Source organism: Salmo trutta, chromosome 16, assembly GCF_901001165.1.
Source record: "Salmo trutta chromosome 16, fSalTru1.1, whole genome shotgun sequence".
NCBI lineage: Eukaryota > Metazoa > Chordata > Actinopteri > Salmoniformes > Salmonidae > Salmo > Salmo trutta.
The window spans coordinates 21,785,514-21,799,320 of NC_042972.1; the positions used below are offsets into that span (position 1 = coordinate 21,785,514).

The 13,807-nt window shown below is 45.5% G+C and overlaps 1 protein-coding gene across 9 annotated transcripts in view; it reads left to right on the forward strand.

Moving 5' to 3' along the window:
• LOC115150308 (neurofascin) overlaps positions 1-13,807 on the forward strand; it is a 171,122-nt gene that overhangs the window by 121,137 nt on the left and 36,178 nt on the right. For all 9 annotated transcript variants that reach the window (XM_029693459.1, XM_029693458.1, XM_029693460.1 and 6 more), the window contains 3 exons: positions 941-1,137; positions 1,716-1,838; positions 3,270-3,440. In XM_029693459.1, coding sequence (XP_029549319.1) covers positions 941-1,137; positions 1,716-1,838; positions 3,270-3,440 — 491 coding nt within the window. The remainder of the gene's footprint in view (positions 1-940; positions 1,138-1,715; positions 1,839-3,269; positions 3,441-13,807) is intronic.

Genomic DNA, 13,807 nt, shown 5'->3' on the forward strand with positions numbered 1-13,807 from the left:
AGTCCCAAACAGTCCTGTTGGCTTCCATACAGCCTCATATAGAGTGATCGTCTTGCTGTAGCTCTGGTCCTACGGCCCTGGTTCTATAGTCTGCCACAGACAGAGCTATGGGACTGGGCTCTCCTCTGCTGTCTTCTCTCCTCCCCTCCTCTTCTGCCCTCCCCCTCCCCTCCTCTCCACTAATCTCCTCTTCTATCCTGTCCTCCTCCTCCTCCCCTCCTCTCCACCCTTCACCTCTACTCTCCCCTAATCTCTCCTCTTCTATCCTGTCCTCCCCTCCCCTCTCCTCTCCTCCTCTTCTATCCTGTCCTCCTCCCCTCCTCTCCACTCTTCACCTCTACTCTCCCCTAATCTCTCCTCTTCTATCCTGTCCTCCCCTCCCCTCTCCTCTCCTCCTCTTCTATCCTGTCCTCCTCCCCTCCTGTCCACTCTTCACCTCTTCTCTCCCCTAATCTCCTCTTCAGTCTTTTTCTCTACTATACAGTTTGTTATGTAAATATGACAGTAAGCATGCTCTATAATCCCCTTCCAAAATAGCAGCCCTAGCAGTGATGCAACCACATGCTGTAATCATTGGTTAACCAATCAAAAGAGCTTCTGAAAAAAAAAAAAAAACATTTTGTGTTGTTGCACGGACTTTTCTCCTGGCCGTAAAAGCATTTCTAATTGGAGAATCTTCTCAAACAGTGATTGTTATTTCACGAGTGCTTTGGCTTAATCTGGGTCCTATTGAAGTCGCTCAAAACCCCTTGGTGGTTGAGAAGAAGAAGCATTATTCAGTGATGTCGTCAACCAGACTAGGAAGAATTGTTGAAGAAGGATGTTGAGATTTCTGACATCACTGACTAATCCTGTTTAACCCCACTGTAGATATATCTATGGTATCTCTATGGTTCTGACCCTGTTCTGTTGTGTTCTGTTTGTTTCCATGGTGACTCAGGTTCTCATGGCGAAGGAACGGGAAGTTCTTCAACGTGGGGAAGGATCCACGGGTGACGATGCGGAAGCGCTCGGGAACGCTGGAGATTAGCTTCCGGAGCGGAGGGAGGCCAGAGGACTATGAGGGGGAATACCAGTGTTTCGCTTCTAACGACTTTGGAACGGCGCTGACCAACAAGATCCTACTACGAGTGTCCAGTGAGGAGTCTGTTAATAAACATCCACACACACACACACACACACACACACACATACACACACACACACACACACACACACACACACACACACACACACACACACACACCCTCCCCCCGCACCTCTCTGATTCAGAGGGGTTGGATTAAATGCAGAAGACACATTTCAGTTGAAGGCATTCAGTTGTACAACTGACTAGGTATCTCCCTTTCCCTCTGACACACAAGCACACACACACACACACACACAAACACACACGCACACAAACACACACACACACACACAGACATAGACAAAAAAAATCAGTAGGCTATATTCTGAAATGTTATAAAGTGAATATGACTTGTAATAAGTATCTCATACACAGGTGGTTGGTGGCACCTTAATTGGGGAGGATGGGCTCGTGTAATGACTGGAGTGGAATCAGTGGAATGGTATCAAATACATCAAACACTTGGTTCCCAGGTGTTCGATGCCATTACATTTTCTCCGTTCAGGCCATTATTATGAGCCATCTCCCCTCAGCAGCCCCCTGTGATCTCATGTCATCTAAATATCTCTCTCCCTCCCTCTGTCAGAGTCCCCTCTGTGGCCTAAGGAGGTGTTGGAGCCAGTGGTAGTGGCTGAGGGTTCTTCCCTGGTCTTGGCCTGTAACCCTCCTCCAGGCCTGCCCCCTCCACACACCTTCTGGATGAACAGCGGTGAATCTATCTCTCTCTCTGTCTCTCTCTCTCTATGTCTGTCTGTCCCCCTCTCCCTATGTGTCCTTCTGTCCCTCTTTATCCCAGTCGTTTGTCCTCTTAGGTGACCTCTCAGCTCTTCTGTCACTTGCTATTTAATGCTATCGCTTTCTTTCCTCTCTCTCTCTCACTCTCTCTCTCCTGCTCTCCCTCCCGCTCTCTCTCCCCTCTCCCATCTCTTCTGTCTAGAAATGTTTCAAACCTCTCACTCTCAAGATATCCTCACTTTCTTTCTCTGTCTCTCTCTCTCGCTTGATCACTCGTTCACTCTCTCTCTCTCCCTCCTTTCTATCTCTCTATCCTCTTCTCTAGTGGTGTGTGTTACTGCTGACCCACTGTAATTCTGTGTGTGTGTGTGTAATTATCTGACTGCTGGGTAAAGAGCTGAGAGGCCAGAACCCAAGAGCAGGCAGAAGCCATTTTAAGAGCCCAGACTGAAGTAGTCCTTCACGGCTAATGGTGTTGCTATACTCTCTGGACTGTACTCCACTACTCTCACTTCACTAAATCTTAATAAGCCAAGCTAATTATAACCATGGGGCCATTATGAACATAATACATACAGTAGATTATAGCAATCATAGCATTATGGCACATTGCCCAGTCACAGTTACACACCACCACTACATTTGACCACCGGCTGGGGGATGATTGGACCACGGCACTGTCAAGACAACCAGATTGGCCCTGTCACTCGTCTTGGTTACCGAGTGTGTGATCATCTGTCGGGAGCATCTGTGTGTGTTAGGAGTTAACATTAACACAGAGCCCCAGAGTGACAAGTCCCAGTCCCAGTGCTACATCATCACAGAGGATGACAACACTAGAGCTGACCTAGCTGGCACCATAGATATAGAATCCTAGATAGGATATATTGTCTATGGCTGGCCCCACTGGCTACCACTGTGTGTCCTAACACTGCTGGTACTCTATTACACGCTACATACACTCAGCTCAGCTCCAGTCGAGTTAGGAGTTTAAGCCAATGAGACCAGATTACAGTTAGAGTTTAAAGGGTAATGTCTATTTGATCTTTATCTACCTGGTTGGGACTGACTCTGTTTTTCAAGTCACATGAGATGTAGGCTACTCCGCTTGGCCGGTCTAGTGGAACATCTGAAATTAGATCATGTTATGGTCCATTATGAAGCATACAGTCTAAATGATTTAGGATCTTTCTCACTCACTCACTCCCTCTCTTCATTCTCCCCATATTTATCTCTCTCTCCCTCTCTTTCCTCCCCCATCCTTACCTCTCCCTCTCTCATCTCTCCCTCCTTCCTCTCTCTCTACCGACTCCCTTCTCTTTCTCTCTCTCTCTCCCTCTCTCCTTTCCCTCACTCCAATCCTCCCTCTCTCCCTCCCTCCCTCCATCCTTCTCTCCCTCCACAGCCATGATGTCTATAACCCAAGATAGGCGTGTGTCCATGGGTCTGAATGGAGATCTGTATTTCTCTAATGTTCTGGCTAAAGACTCCCACACAGACTACAGCTGCAACGCCCGGTTCCTCTTCACACACACCATCCAGCAGAAGAACCCCTACACACTCAAAGTGCAGACCAGTAAGTAGGCTACACGCACACACATACACATACACACACACACACACACACACACACACACACACACACACACACACACACACACACACACACACACACACACACACACACACACACACACACACACACACACACACACACACACACATATCCCTACACCCACCAAAAGTCTTTGAATGTAGTCATGTTCTATTGCTGTGTATGAATAGGATCATCTATTGTATGGTCAACCTGTGTGCCTCACATGAAATATGAGATGTCTCCCTCTAGTGGTGGCCTAGGCCATGACATGTACAGGATGTTATTTTACCAGGACTTTCTCCTTTGTTCCTCAGTGTGTGCTGTGGCTGTGTTCGCTCCTCCAGCTCTGCCACAATTGTTCCTGACAGAGGATTTCTCCACAGTGCCCATCTGTCTGTAAGAAGTTGACATTTCTCTTTTTCTGACGCAGGGGAGAAACTGCTCAGTGCTCATTTCTGATACAGGGGAGAAGCTGCTCGGTGCTCATTTCTGACACGGGAGAAGCTGCTCAGTGCTCATTTCTGACGCAGGGGAGAAGCTGCTCAGTGCTCATTTCTGACGCAGGGGAGAATCTGCTCAGTGCTCATTTCTGACGCAGGGGAGAAGCTGCTCAGTGCTTATTTCTGACGCAGGGGAGAAGCTGCTCAGTGCTCATTTCTGACGCAGGGGAGAAGCTGCTCAGTGCTCATTTCTGACGCAGGGGAGAAGCTGCTCAGTGCTCATTTCTGACGCAGGGGAGAAGCTGCTCAGTGCTCATTTCTGATACAGGGGAGCAGCTGCTCGGTGCTCAGTGCTCATTTCTGACGCAGAGGAGAAGCTGCTCGGTGCTCAGTGCTCATTTCTGACATGGGAGAAGCTGCTCAGTGCTCATTTCTGACGCAGGGGAGAAGCTGCTCAGTGCTCATTTCTGACGCAGGGGAGAAGCTGCTCAGTGCTCATTTCTGACGCAGGGGAGAAGCTGCTCAGTGCTCATTTCTGACACAGGGGAGAAGCTGCTCAGTGCTCATTTCTGACACAGGGGAGAAGCTGCTCAGTGCCCATTTCTGACGCAGGGGAGAAGCTGCTCAGTGATAATTTCTGACACAGGGGAGAAGCTGCTCAGTGCTCATTTCTGACGCAGGGGAGAAGCTGCTCAGTGCTAATTTCTGACACAGGGGAGAAGCTGCTCAGTGCCCAGTGCTCATTTCTGACACAGGGAGAAGCTGCTCAGTGCTCATTTCTGATGCAGGGGAGAAGCTGCTCAGTGCCCAGTGCTCATTTCTGATACAGGGGAGAAGCTGCCCAGTGCTCATTTCTGATGCAGGGGAGAAGCTGCTCAGTGCTCATTTCTGACACAGGGGAGAAGCTGCTCGGTGCTCATTTCTGACACAGGGGAGAAGCTGCTCAGTGCCCAGTGCTCATTTCTGACACAGGGGAGAAGCTGCTCAGTGCTCATTTCTGATGCAGGGGAAAAGCTGCTCAGTGCCCAGTGCTCATTTCTGATACAGGGGAGAAGCTGCTCAGTGCTCATTTCTGATGCAGGGGAGAAGCTGCTCAGTGCTCTTTTCTGATGCAGGGGAGAAGCTGCTCAGTGCTCATTTCTGATACAGGGGAGAAGATGCTCAGTGCTCATTTCTGATACAGGGGAGAAGCTGCTCAGTGCTCATTTCTGATGCAGGGGAGAAGCTGCTCAGTGCTCATTTCTGACGCAGGGGAGAAGCTGCTCGGTGCTAATTTCTGACACAGGGGAGAAGCTGCTTAGTGCTCAGTGCTCATTTCTGACACAGGGGATAAGCTGCTTGGTGCTCATTTCTGACGCAGGGGAGAAGCTGCTCAGTGCTCATTTCTGACACAGGGGAGAAGCTGCTCAGTGCTCATTTCTGACGCAGGGGAGAAGCTGCTCAGTGCTCATTTCTGACACAGGGGAGAAGCTGCTCAGTGCCCAGTGCTCATTTCAGACACAGGGGAGAAGCTGCTCAGTGCTCATTTCTGACACAGGGGAGAAGCTGCTCAGTGCCCAGTGCTCATTTCAGACACAGGGGAGAAGCTGCTCAGTGCTCATTTCTGATGCAGGGGAGAAGCTGCTCAGTGCTCATTTCTGATGCAGGGGAGAAGCTGCTCAGTGCTCAGTGCTCATTTCTGATGCAGGTGAGAAGTTGCTCAGTGCCCAGTGCTCATTTCTGACACAGGGGAGAAGCTGCTCGGTGCTCAGTGCCCATCCATTCTTACAGCTCTCTTGGAACTGGAAATCAACCCTCTGTAAAAATGTATTTACATTTTGTGAATGTGTATGTACAGGAGTGTCTCTGTGCGTGTGTTTTCATCCTTACCGTGTGTGTGTGTGTGTGTGTGTGTGTGTGTGTGTGTGTGTGTGTGTGTGTGTGTGTGTGTGTGTGTGTGTGTGTGTGTTCTGCATGCTGACAGGCCTGTGTGTGTTTTTCAGAGAAGCCTCTGTCAACTCCACTGACCCATATGGTGGTCAGTCCAGTCCAGACACACACTTCCTGTTACCCCCCACCCTTCACCCCCAGCAGTACCCGGTCATCATCCTAAACAGCTAGCCATGTAGCCTAGCCTGCAAATGCTAACTTCTCAGTGCAATGGATCTGTTAACAACACAGCTAGCTAACACAGCTAGCGTCATAGCCTAACCTGTTAATCTGTCCGCTCAATGGCTTTTCTTTCAATACTGTTAACATTATTCCCAGACTGATATAGTCCTTCAATAGCAAGCACCTAAACCTTAACCTTGGCCTGCTAACCGGCCAGCTAAACTGAATTGAATTCAAGTGTTGCGTGTTTTATTATTTACACACCCTGATGACACTCACCCTAACCAATACCTCTCACAGGCAAAATATAACACGGGGTTGATTGCCCATAAGGTCCTTTATCCTTGCATATCCTTCTCTCTCAGAAGCTGACTCATTGCATATGCAGTAACTCTGACAATTTTTATTTATTTATTTTATTTATTTTATTTCACCTTTATTTAACCAGGTAGGCAAGTTGAGAACAAGTTCTCATTTACAATTGCGACCTGGCCAAGATAAAGCAAAGCAGTTCGACAACATACAAAAACACAGAGTTACACATGGAGTAAAACAACATACAATCAATGATGCAGTAGAAAAAAAACAAGACTATATACAATGTGAGCAAATGATGTGAGATAATGGAGGTAAAGGCAAAAAAATGCCATGGTGGCAGAGTAAATAAAGTATGGCAAGAAAAAACACTGGAAAGGTAGATTTGTAGTTTGAAGAAAGTTAAAAGTTAAAATATAAATAATATGGTGCAAAGGAGCAAAATAAATAAAATAAATAAATACAGTAGGGGAAAAGGTAGTAGTTTGGGCTCAATTAAAGATGGGCTATGTACAGGTGCAGAGATCTGTGAGCTGCTCTGACAGCTGGTGCTTAAAGCTAGTGAGGGAGATAAGTGTTTCCAGTTTTAGAGATTTTTGTAGTTCGTTCCAGTCATTGGCAGCTGAGAACTGGAAGGAGAGACGACCAAAGGAGGAGTTGGCTTTAGGGGTGACCAGAGAGATATGCCTGCTGGAGCGCGTGCTACAGGTGGGTGCTGCTATGGTGACCAGTGAGCGGAGATAAGGGGGGACTTTACCTAGCAGGGTCTTGTAGATGACCTGGAGCCAATGTGTTTGGCGACGATTATGAAGTGAAGGCCAGCCAACGAGAGCATACAGGTCGCAGTGGTGGGTTGTATATGGGGCTTTGGTGACAAAACGGATGGCACTGTGATAGACTGCATCCAGCTTGTTGAGTAGGGTATTGGAGGCTATTTTGTAAATGACATCGCCGAAGTCGAGGATTGGTAGGATGGTCAGTTTTACGAGGGTATGTTTGGCAGCATGAGTGAAGGATGCTTTGTTGCGAAATAGGAAGCCAATTCTAGATTTCACTTTGGATTGGAGATGATTGATGTGAGTCTGGAAGGAGAGTTTACAGTCTAACCAGACACCTAGGTATTTGTAGTTGTCCACAAATTCTAAGCTAGAACCGTCCAGAGAAGTTATGCTGGATGGGCGGGCAGGTGCAGGCAGCGATCGGTTGAAGAGCATGCATTTAGTTTTACTTGTGTTTAGGAGCAGTTGGAGACCACGGAAGGAGAGTTGAATGGCATTGAAGCTCGTCTGGAGGGTTGTTAACACAGTGTCCAAAGAAGGGCCAGAAGTATACAGAATGGTGTCGTCTGCGTAGAGGTGGATCAGAGATTCACCAGCAGCAAGAGCGACATCATTTATGTATACAGAGAAAAGAGTTGGCCCAAGAATTGAACCCTGTGGTACCCCCATAGAGACTGCCAGAGGTCCAGACAGTAGGCCCTCCGATTTGACACACTGAACTCTGTCAGAGAAGTAGTTGGTGAACCAGGCGACGCAATCGTTTGAGAAACCAAGGCTACTAAGTCTGCCGATGAGGATGTGGTGATTAACAGAGTCAAAAGCTTTGGCCAGGTCAATGAATACGGCAGCACAGTAATGTTTCTTATCGATGGCGGTTACGATGTCGTTTAGGACCTTGAGCGTGGCTGAGGTGCACCCATGACCAGCTCTGAAACCAGATTGCATAGCGGAGAGGGTGCGGTGGGATTCAAAATAGTCGGTAATCTGTTTGTTGACTTGGCTTTCGAAGACCTTAGAAAGGCAGGGTAGGATGGATATAGGTCTGTAGCAATTTGGGTCAAGAGTGTCACCTCCTTTGAAGAGGGGGATGACAGCAGCTGCTTTCCAATCTATGGGAATCTCAGACGACACGAAAGAGAGGTTGAACAGGCTAGTAATAGGGGTTGCAATAATTTCAGCAGATAATTTTAGAAAGAAAGGGTCCAGATTGTCAAGCCCAGCTGATTTGTAGGGGTCCAGATTTTGCAGCTCTTTCAGAACATCAGCTGAATGGATTTGGGAGAAGGAGAAATGGGGGAGGCTTGGGCGAGTAGCTGTGGGGGGTGCAGTGCTGTTGAATGCAGTAGGGGTAGTTAGGTGGAAAGCATGGCCAGCCGTAGAAAAATGCTTATTGAAATTCTCAATTATAGTGGGCTTATCGGTGGTGACAGAGTTTCCTATCCTCAGTGCAGTGGGCAGTTGGGAGGAGGTGTTCTTATTCTCCATGGACTTTACAATGTCCCAGAACTTTTTAGAGTTGGAGTTGCACGAAGCAAATTTCTGTTTGAAAAAGCTAGCCTTGGCGTTTCTAACTGCCTGTGTGTATTGGTTTCTAACTTCCCTAAAAAGTTGCATATCGCGGGGGCAGTTCGATGCTAATGCAGAACGCCACAGGATATTTTTGTGTTGGTTAAGGGCAGTCAGGTCTGGGGAGAACCAAGGGCTATATCTGTTCCTGGTTCTAAATTTCTTGAAAGGGGCATGCTTATTTAAGATGGAGAGGAAGGCATTTTTAAAAAATAACCAGGCATCCTCTACTGACGGGATGAGGTCAATATCCTTCCAGGATACCAGGGCCAGGTCGATTAGAAAGGCTTGCTCGTTGAAATGTTTCAGGGAGCGTTTGACAGTGATGAGTGGAGGTCGTTTGACCGCTGACCCATTACGGGTGCAGGCAATGAGGCAGTGATCGCTGAGATCTTGGTTGAAAACAGCAGAGGTGTAATTAGAGGGCACATTGGTTAGGATGATATCTATGAGGGTGCCAGTGTTTGCGGCTTTGGGGTTGTACCTGGTGGGTTCATTAATAGTTCATTAATAACAATAGGCCAATTGAGGTTGTCAACCAATGTCAAACATGCCCTTAGACTTAGAGCCTCTCCAAACTAAGTCAGATCTGACAGTAGAGCTTTGGGGAATCTCCCTGGGGCACTGTAGCAGTCCAAGAGGGGGTTAGAAAGGGCTTCTCTTCCTAAAATACATCCCCTTTGGTCTCTCCCCCCTCGCCCTGCCCCACAGTTACACACACACACACACACACACACACACACACACACACACACACACACACACACACTCACACACACACACACACACACACACACACACACACACACACACACACACACACACACACACACACACACACACCCTGTATCTAATTAATTGCCCATCACTTGGAGGATTGGACAGAGTAAAGCTTCTCCTCTCCTCCTGTGTATCATAAAGCCCTTAACCCAAGCCCATTCCACAGTCAGCCCATAGCCAGAGGGGGAACCAGTGGCATATGTTCCTACTGCCCTTGCCCTGGGGAGTAGGCCTGGGAGTGATGGCATGTGAGGGGACTCTCATAGGGACAGAATGGGGACAGCCCCCAACTATGGGAAGGTTGTGTAAGAGAAGGCTGAGTTAACAGGGATTATCCTAAATCATGCATGCAAATAAGAGCATTTGTGTTGATGATTCATTGTTCGTTCATTCATTATTATAAGCATGCAGATGCAAATGTTCACACACGGAGAGCGAGCATAGGAGATGGATAGAGCTGCACCACCTGTCATAATGAGTATCTCTTACACACATGTACATGCGTGTGCACACGTGGTAGTAAGCTTGTCCCTGGGGGCCAGGCCTAGTTTTCTTCTCGGGTCTCAGTGCACCATGGGAGGCTATCGATCAAGCATGGCTATTGTCTACACTTTGCCATGGCTGCACGTTGCCATGGCTATAATGTCACCATAGCTACTTGTCACGGTGATGGCGTGCATACAAGTAACAGCCAAAAGGAAGGTAACACCAACATAAAGTGTTTCAATAGGGCGTTGGGCCACACTGTTAAAATAGAAAGTCTCAAAACACATGATTGTGTAATGAAACCATGAAAAGTAGTTCACCTAAGCTGAGCTCTTGTGTTTGGTGTGTGTTTGACTGTAAACCCAATGTAAGTGTTTTAATACTCAGAATGTGTTTTAAAACAGAAATGAAGTTCTCTGAAACACCCAAAGTGGTTCTTCAACCTGAAAATTGGTGTTTTTAAGATAGTGTTGTGAAAACACTTTTTGAGGTTTCAGTGCATGTAAAAGCAGCATCACACGACACACAAACTGTGTTTTTCATACAGTCAATGGTTTAGAAATGCAAATGGATAATAGCCTAAATATTGATCGATGATAAGTCCCTATGCATTTTTGTTGTTGTTGTATTCCACCTTTATTTTTTCAATGCTTTAGACAGATTAGAAACCGGAGGGGCAGTAAAATGGAATTTTACCCACTCAACCATACAGCCGCACTGTATAAAATGATTCTGGGGTGAATTAAAATTGACAAAAAAAACAACTAACATATATTTAATAAAAATGTATGAATAGAAGTCGTGCAGAACCCGTGGTCTAGCGATAACGCTAACTAGTTCCAGCTTAGACAGGTCACCCCTCTCCCCACCAAAGCCCGGGGTTCAATTACCCGCTCCAGCCCTACAATCTGTGTCTCCTCTGTCATTTCATAACTGTCTCCATAAAGTGTCAAAATACCACAAAAATATCTTTCAAACTTTTAAACACCCTTAAAATACCTTTAATGTAAATTTTATATAAGAATAATTATAAATGAATATGTTGCTCAACATTTCATGAGGATAACCAAAAAGAGAATAAATTGAGTGATTGAACTCATTGGTTTTATCTCACCTTGCATTTATTCTATTTAACTAGGTAGGTCAGTTATGAACAAATTCTTATTTACAATGGCGGCCTACACCAGCCAAACCCAGACAACGCTGGGCCAATTGTGCGCCACCCTATGGTACTCCCAATCACGGCCAGCTGTGATCCAGCCTGGATTTGAACCAGGGTGTCTATAGTGACACCTCCAGCACTGAGATGGAGTGCCTTAGACCGCTGCACCACTCAAGAGCCCTTTCTTTCATTTCTTATCTTGCCACATGACTTTGTTTATGGAGGATTGTGGGTAATTCAAATTGTTTAGACTCTATGATTCTTTCATACAATCGTATATGCATGTTTGAAGAAAGACAGGAATATTTCTATATTAGTAAGTTAAGCTAGATGTCCCATGAGGTGTAATGAATCCTGATGAATTGACGTTCAATGAGGACAGTATCCATTCCCACACATGATCGTCAATGGAAGAGGCAAATTCAGAATCCTCAGTTCTTGCAGTTCAATATCCAATTACTGATGGTGGTTTGAACACTGTGCTTGACAATGCCTGTCAAAACAGTATAAAATGATAAACATTAAGACACCAGAAAAAGGGATCTAAATCTGCGCTAGAAAGGATTCAAAACAGCATCATACTGTTTAGAAGCTATAGAAAGAGGAAACAGCATCATCGTGTTTAGAAGCTTTAGAAAGAGGAAACAGCATCATCGTGTTTAGAAGCTTTAGAAAGAGGAAACAGCATCATCGTGTTTAGAAGCTTTAGAAAGAGGAAACATCATCATTATGTTTAGAAGCTTCAGAAAGAGGAAACAGCATCATAGTGTTTAGAAGCTTTAGAAAGAGGAAACAGCATCATCGTGTTTAGAAGCTTTATAAAGAGGAAACAGCATAATCGTGTTTAGATGCTTTAGAAAGAGGAAACAGCATCATACTGTTTAGAAGCTTTAGAAAGAGGAAACAGCATCATAGTGATTAGAAGCTTTAGAAAGAGGAAACAGCATTATAGTGTTTAGAAGTTTTAGAAGAGGAAACAGCATCATAGTGCTTAGAAGCTATAGAAAGAGGAAACAGCATCATAGTGATTAGAAGCTATAGAAAGAGGAAACAGCATCATAGTGTTTAGAAGCTTTAGAAAGAGGAAACAGCATCATAGTGTTTAGAAGCTTTAGAAAGAGGAAACATCATCATTATGTTTAGAAGCTTTAGAAAGAGGAAACGACTCCAAATAAAAGGGATCTAATTCTGCACTGGGCAGAACTACTTGAAAAACTATAATAGTGTTTTCAACCTTTTTTGTTAGTGCTCCCAGTTCCTGGCAAGGTGTTGTACAACACTTAATTAAGTGGTGTTACAGCACACCGTATAATGTTTCAAAGCATCTCAGGATGACGTGTTTCAATACTCCAGAAAAGTTAAGGTTTCGTCTCCTTCAAGTTGGTGGCAGCTCAGTTGCCACTCGTTTTGGTGTTACAAAGCACTTCATTTTAACAGTGCACCACCAACCAGAACAGCTTCAATGCACCTTGGCATAAAGGTGTCTGGAACTCTTTTGGAAGTATGTGACACCGTTCTTCCATGAGAAACTCGATAATTTGGTGTTTTGTTGATGGTGGTGGAAAAGGCTGTCTCAGGCGCCTCTCCAGAATCTCCCATAAGTGTTCAATTGGGTTGAGATCTAGTGACTGAGACAGCCATGGCATATGGTTTACATAATTTTCATGCTCATCAAACCATTCAGTGACAACTCGTGCCCTGTGGATGGGGGCATTGTCATCCTATGGGGGCATAACCATGGTAGCCGAAAGAATGGCCTGCCCAGCATTTTTATACATGACCCTAAGCATGATGGGATGTTAATTGCTTTATTAACTCAGGAACTACACCTGTGTGGAAGCACCTGCTTTCAATATACTTTGTATCCCTCATTTACTCATGTGTTTCCAATATTTTGGCAGTTACCCGTATTGTCTGTGCCAGTTGTTTGTACAATCCCTGAGATACTCTCCAAGTGTCACTAACAACACTGCCACACTCTCTGTCTGCAGGGCACTGGAGATGCTAACCGTTAACAAATTATTTAATCCTATAGGCCTACAGATCAGATCTGCATCACAGAAGAAGCTAATGCTAATTGTGCCTGGTTCATTATAGCCCCATTACTCTTGAGGCTAGTTCCTTTTAATGTGGGTTAACCTTCTAATTCGACCTAAGGTCTTTAAAGTTTGGCAACACTCACTCACGGTCGTATATGTTTTACTGTCTGTTGAAGTGTTGTATTTATTTATGTGTATTATTTAGAATTTTGAGGTAAAGGGTAAGTACTGTGTTATGAAATGTTTTATGAGTTATCCCACCAATAGCACACACTTTTCTGTCCTTAAAACGCAACAAACAAATAAGCAGCTCACAGCCACGAGTGTTGCCAATGATCTATGTGTAACCTCCCTTCATGACGCAGTACAACATTTCTGATACATTATCTTTAAGAGGATAAATCCTTTAATGACCGAACCCTGAACCCGACTTAGAGCGCATAAGGTTCTGGAAAGGATCCAAACGTTGGCAGGGGAAAACGTTAGTGATTTAACATCACCAGCCTAATGCCTAAGCCCTGCGGTGGTGTTGTTATATGAAGCATGTCACTGAAATATCTGAACTCAGCAACCCGAAAATATGCTCTTTCATTTAGATCAAACGATTTCCTTAGAAGAAAGGAAAGGAAAGAAGAAACAGTATGTTTCCTGTATTTCATCTGGTCTCTTTTCTCTGGCGGACTGAAAG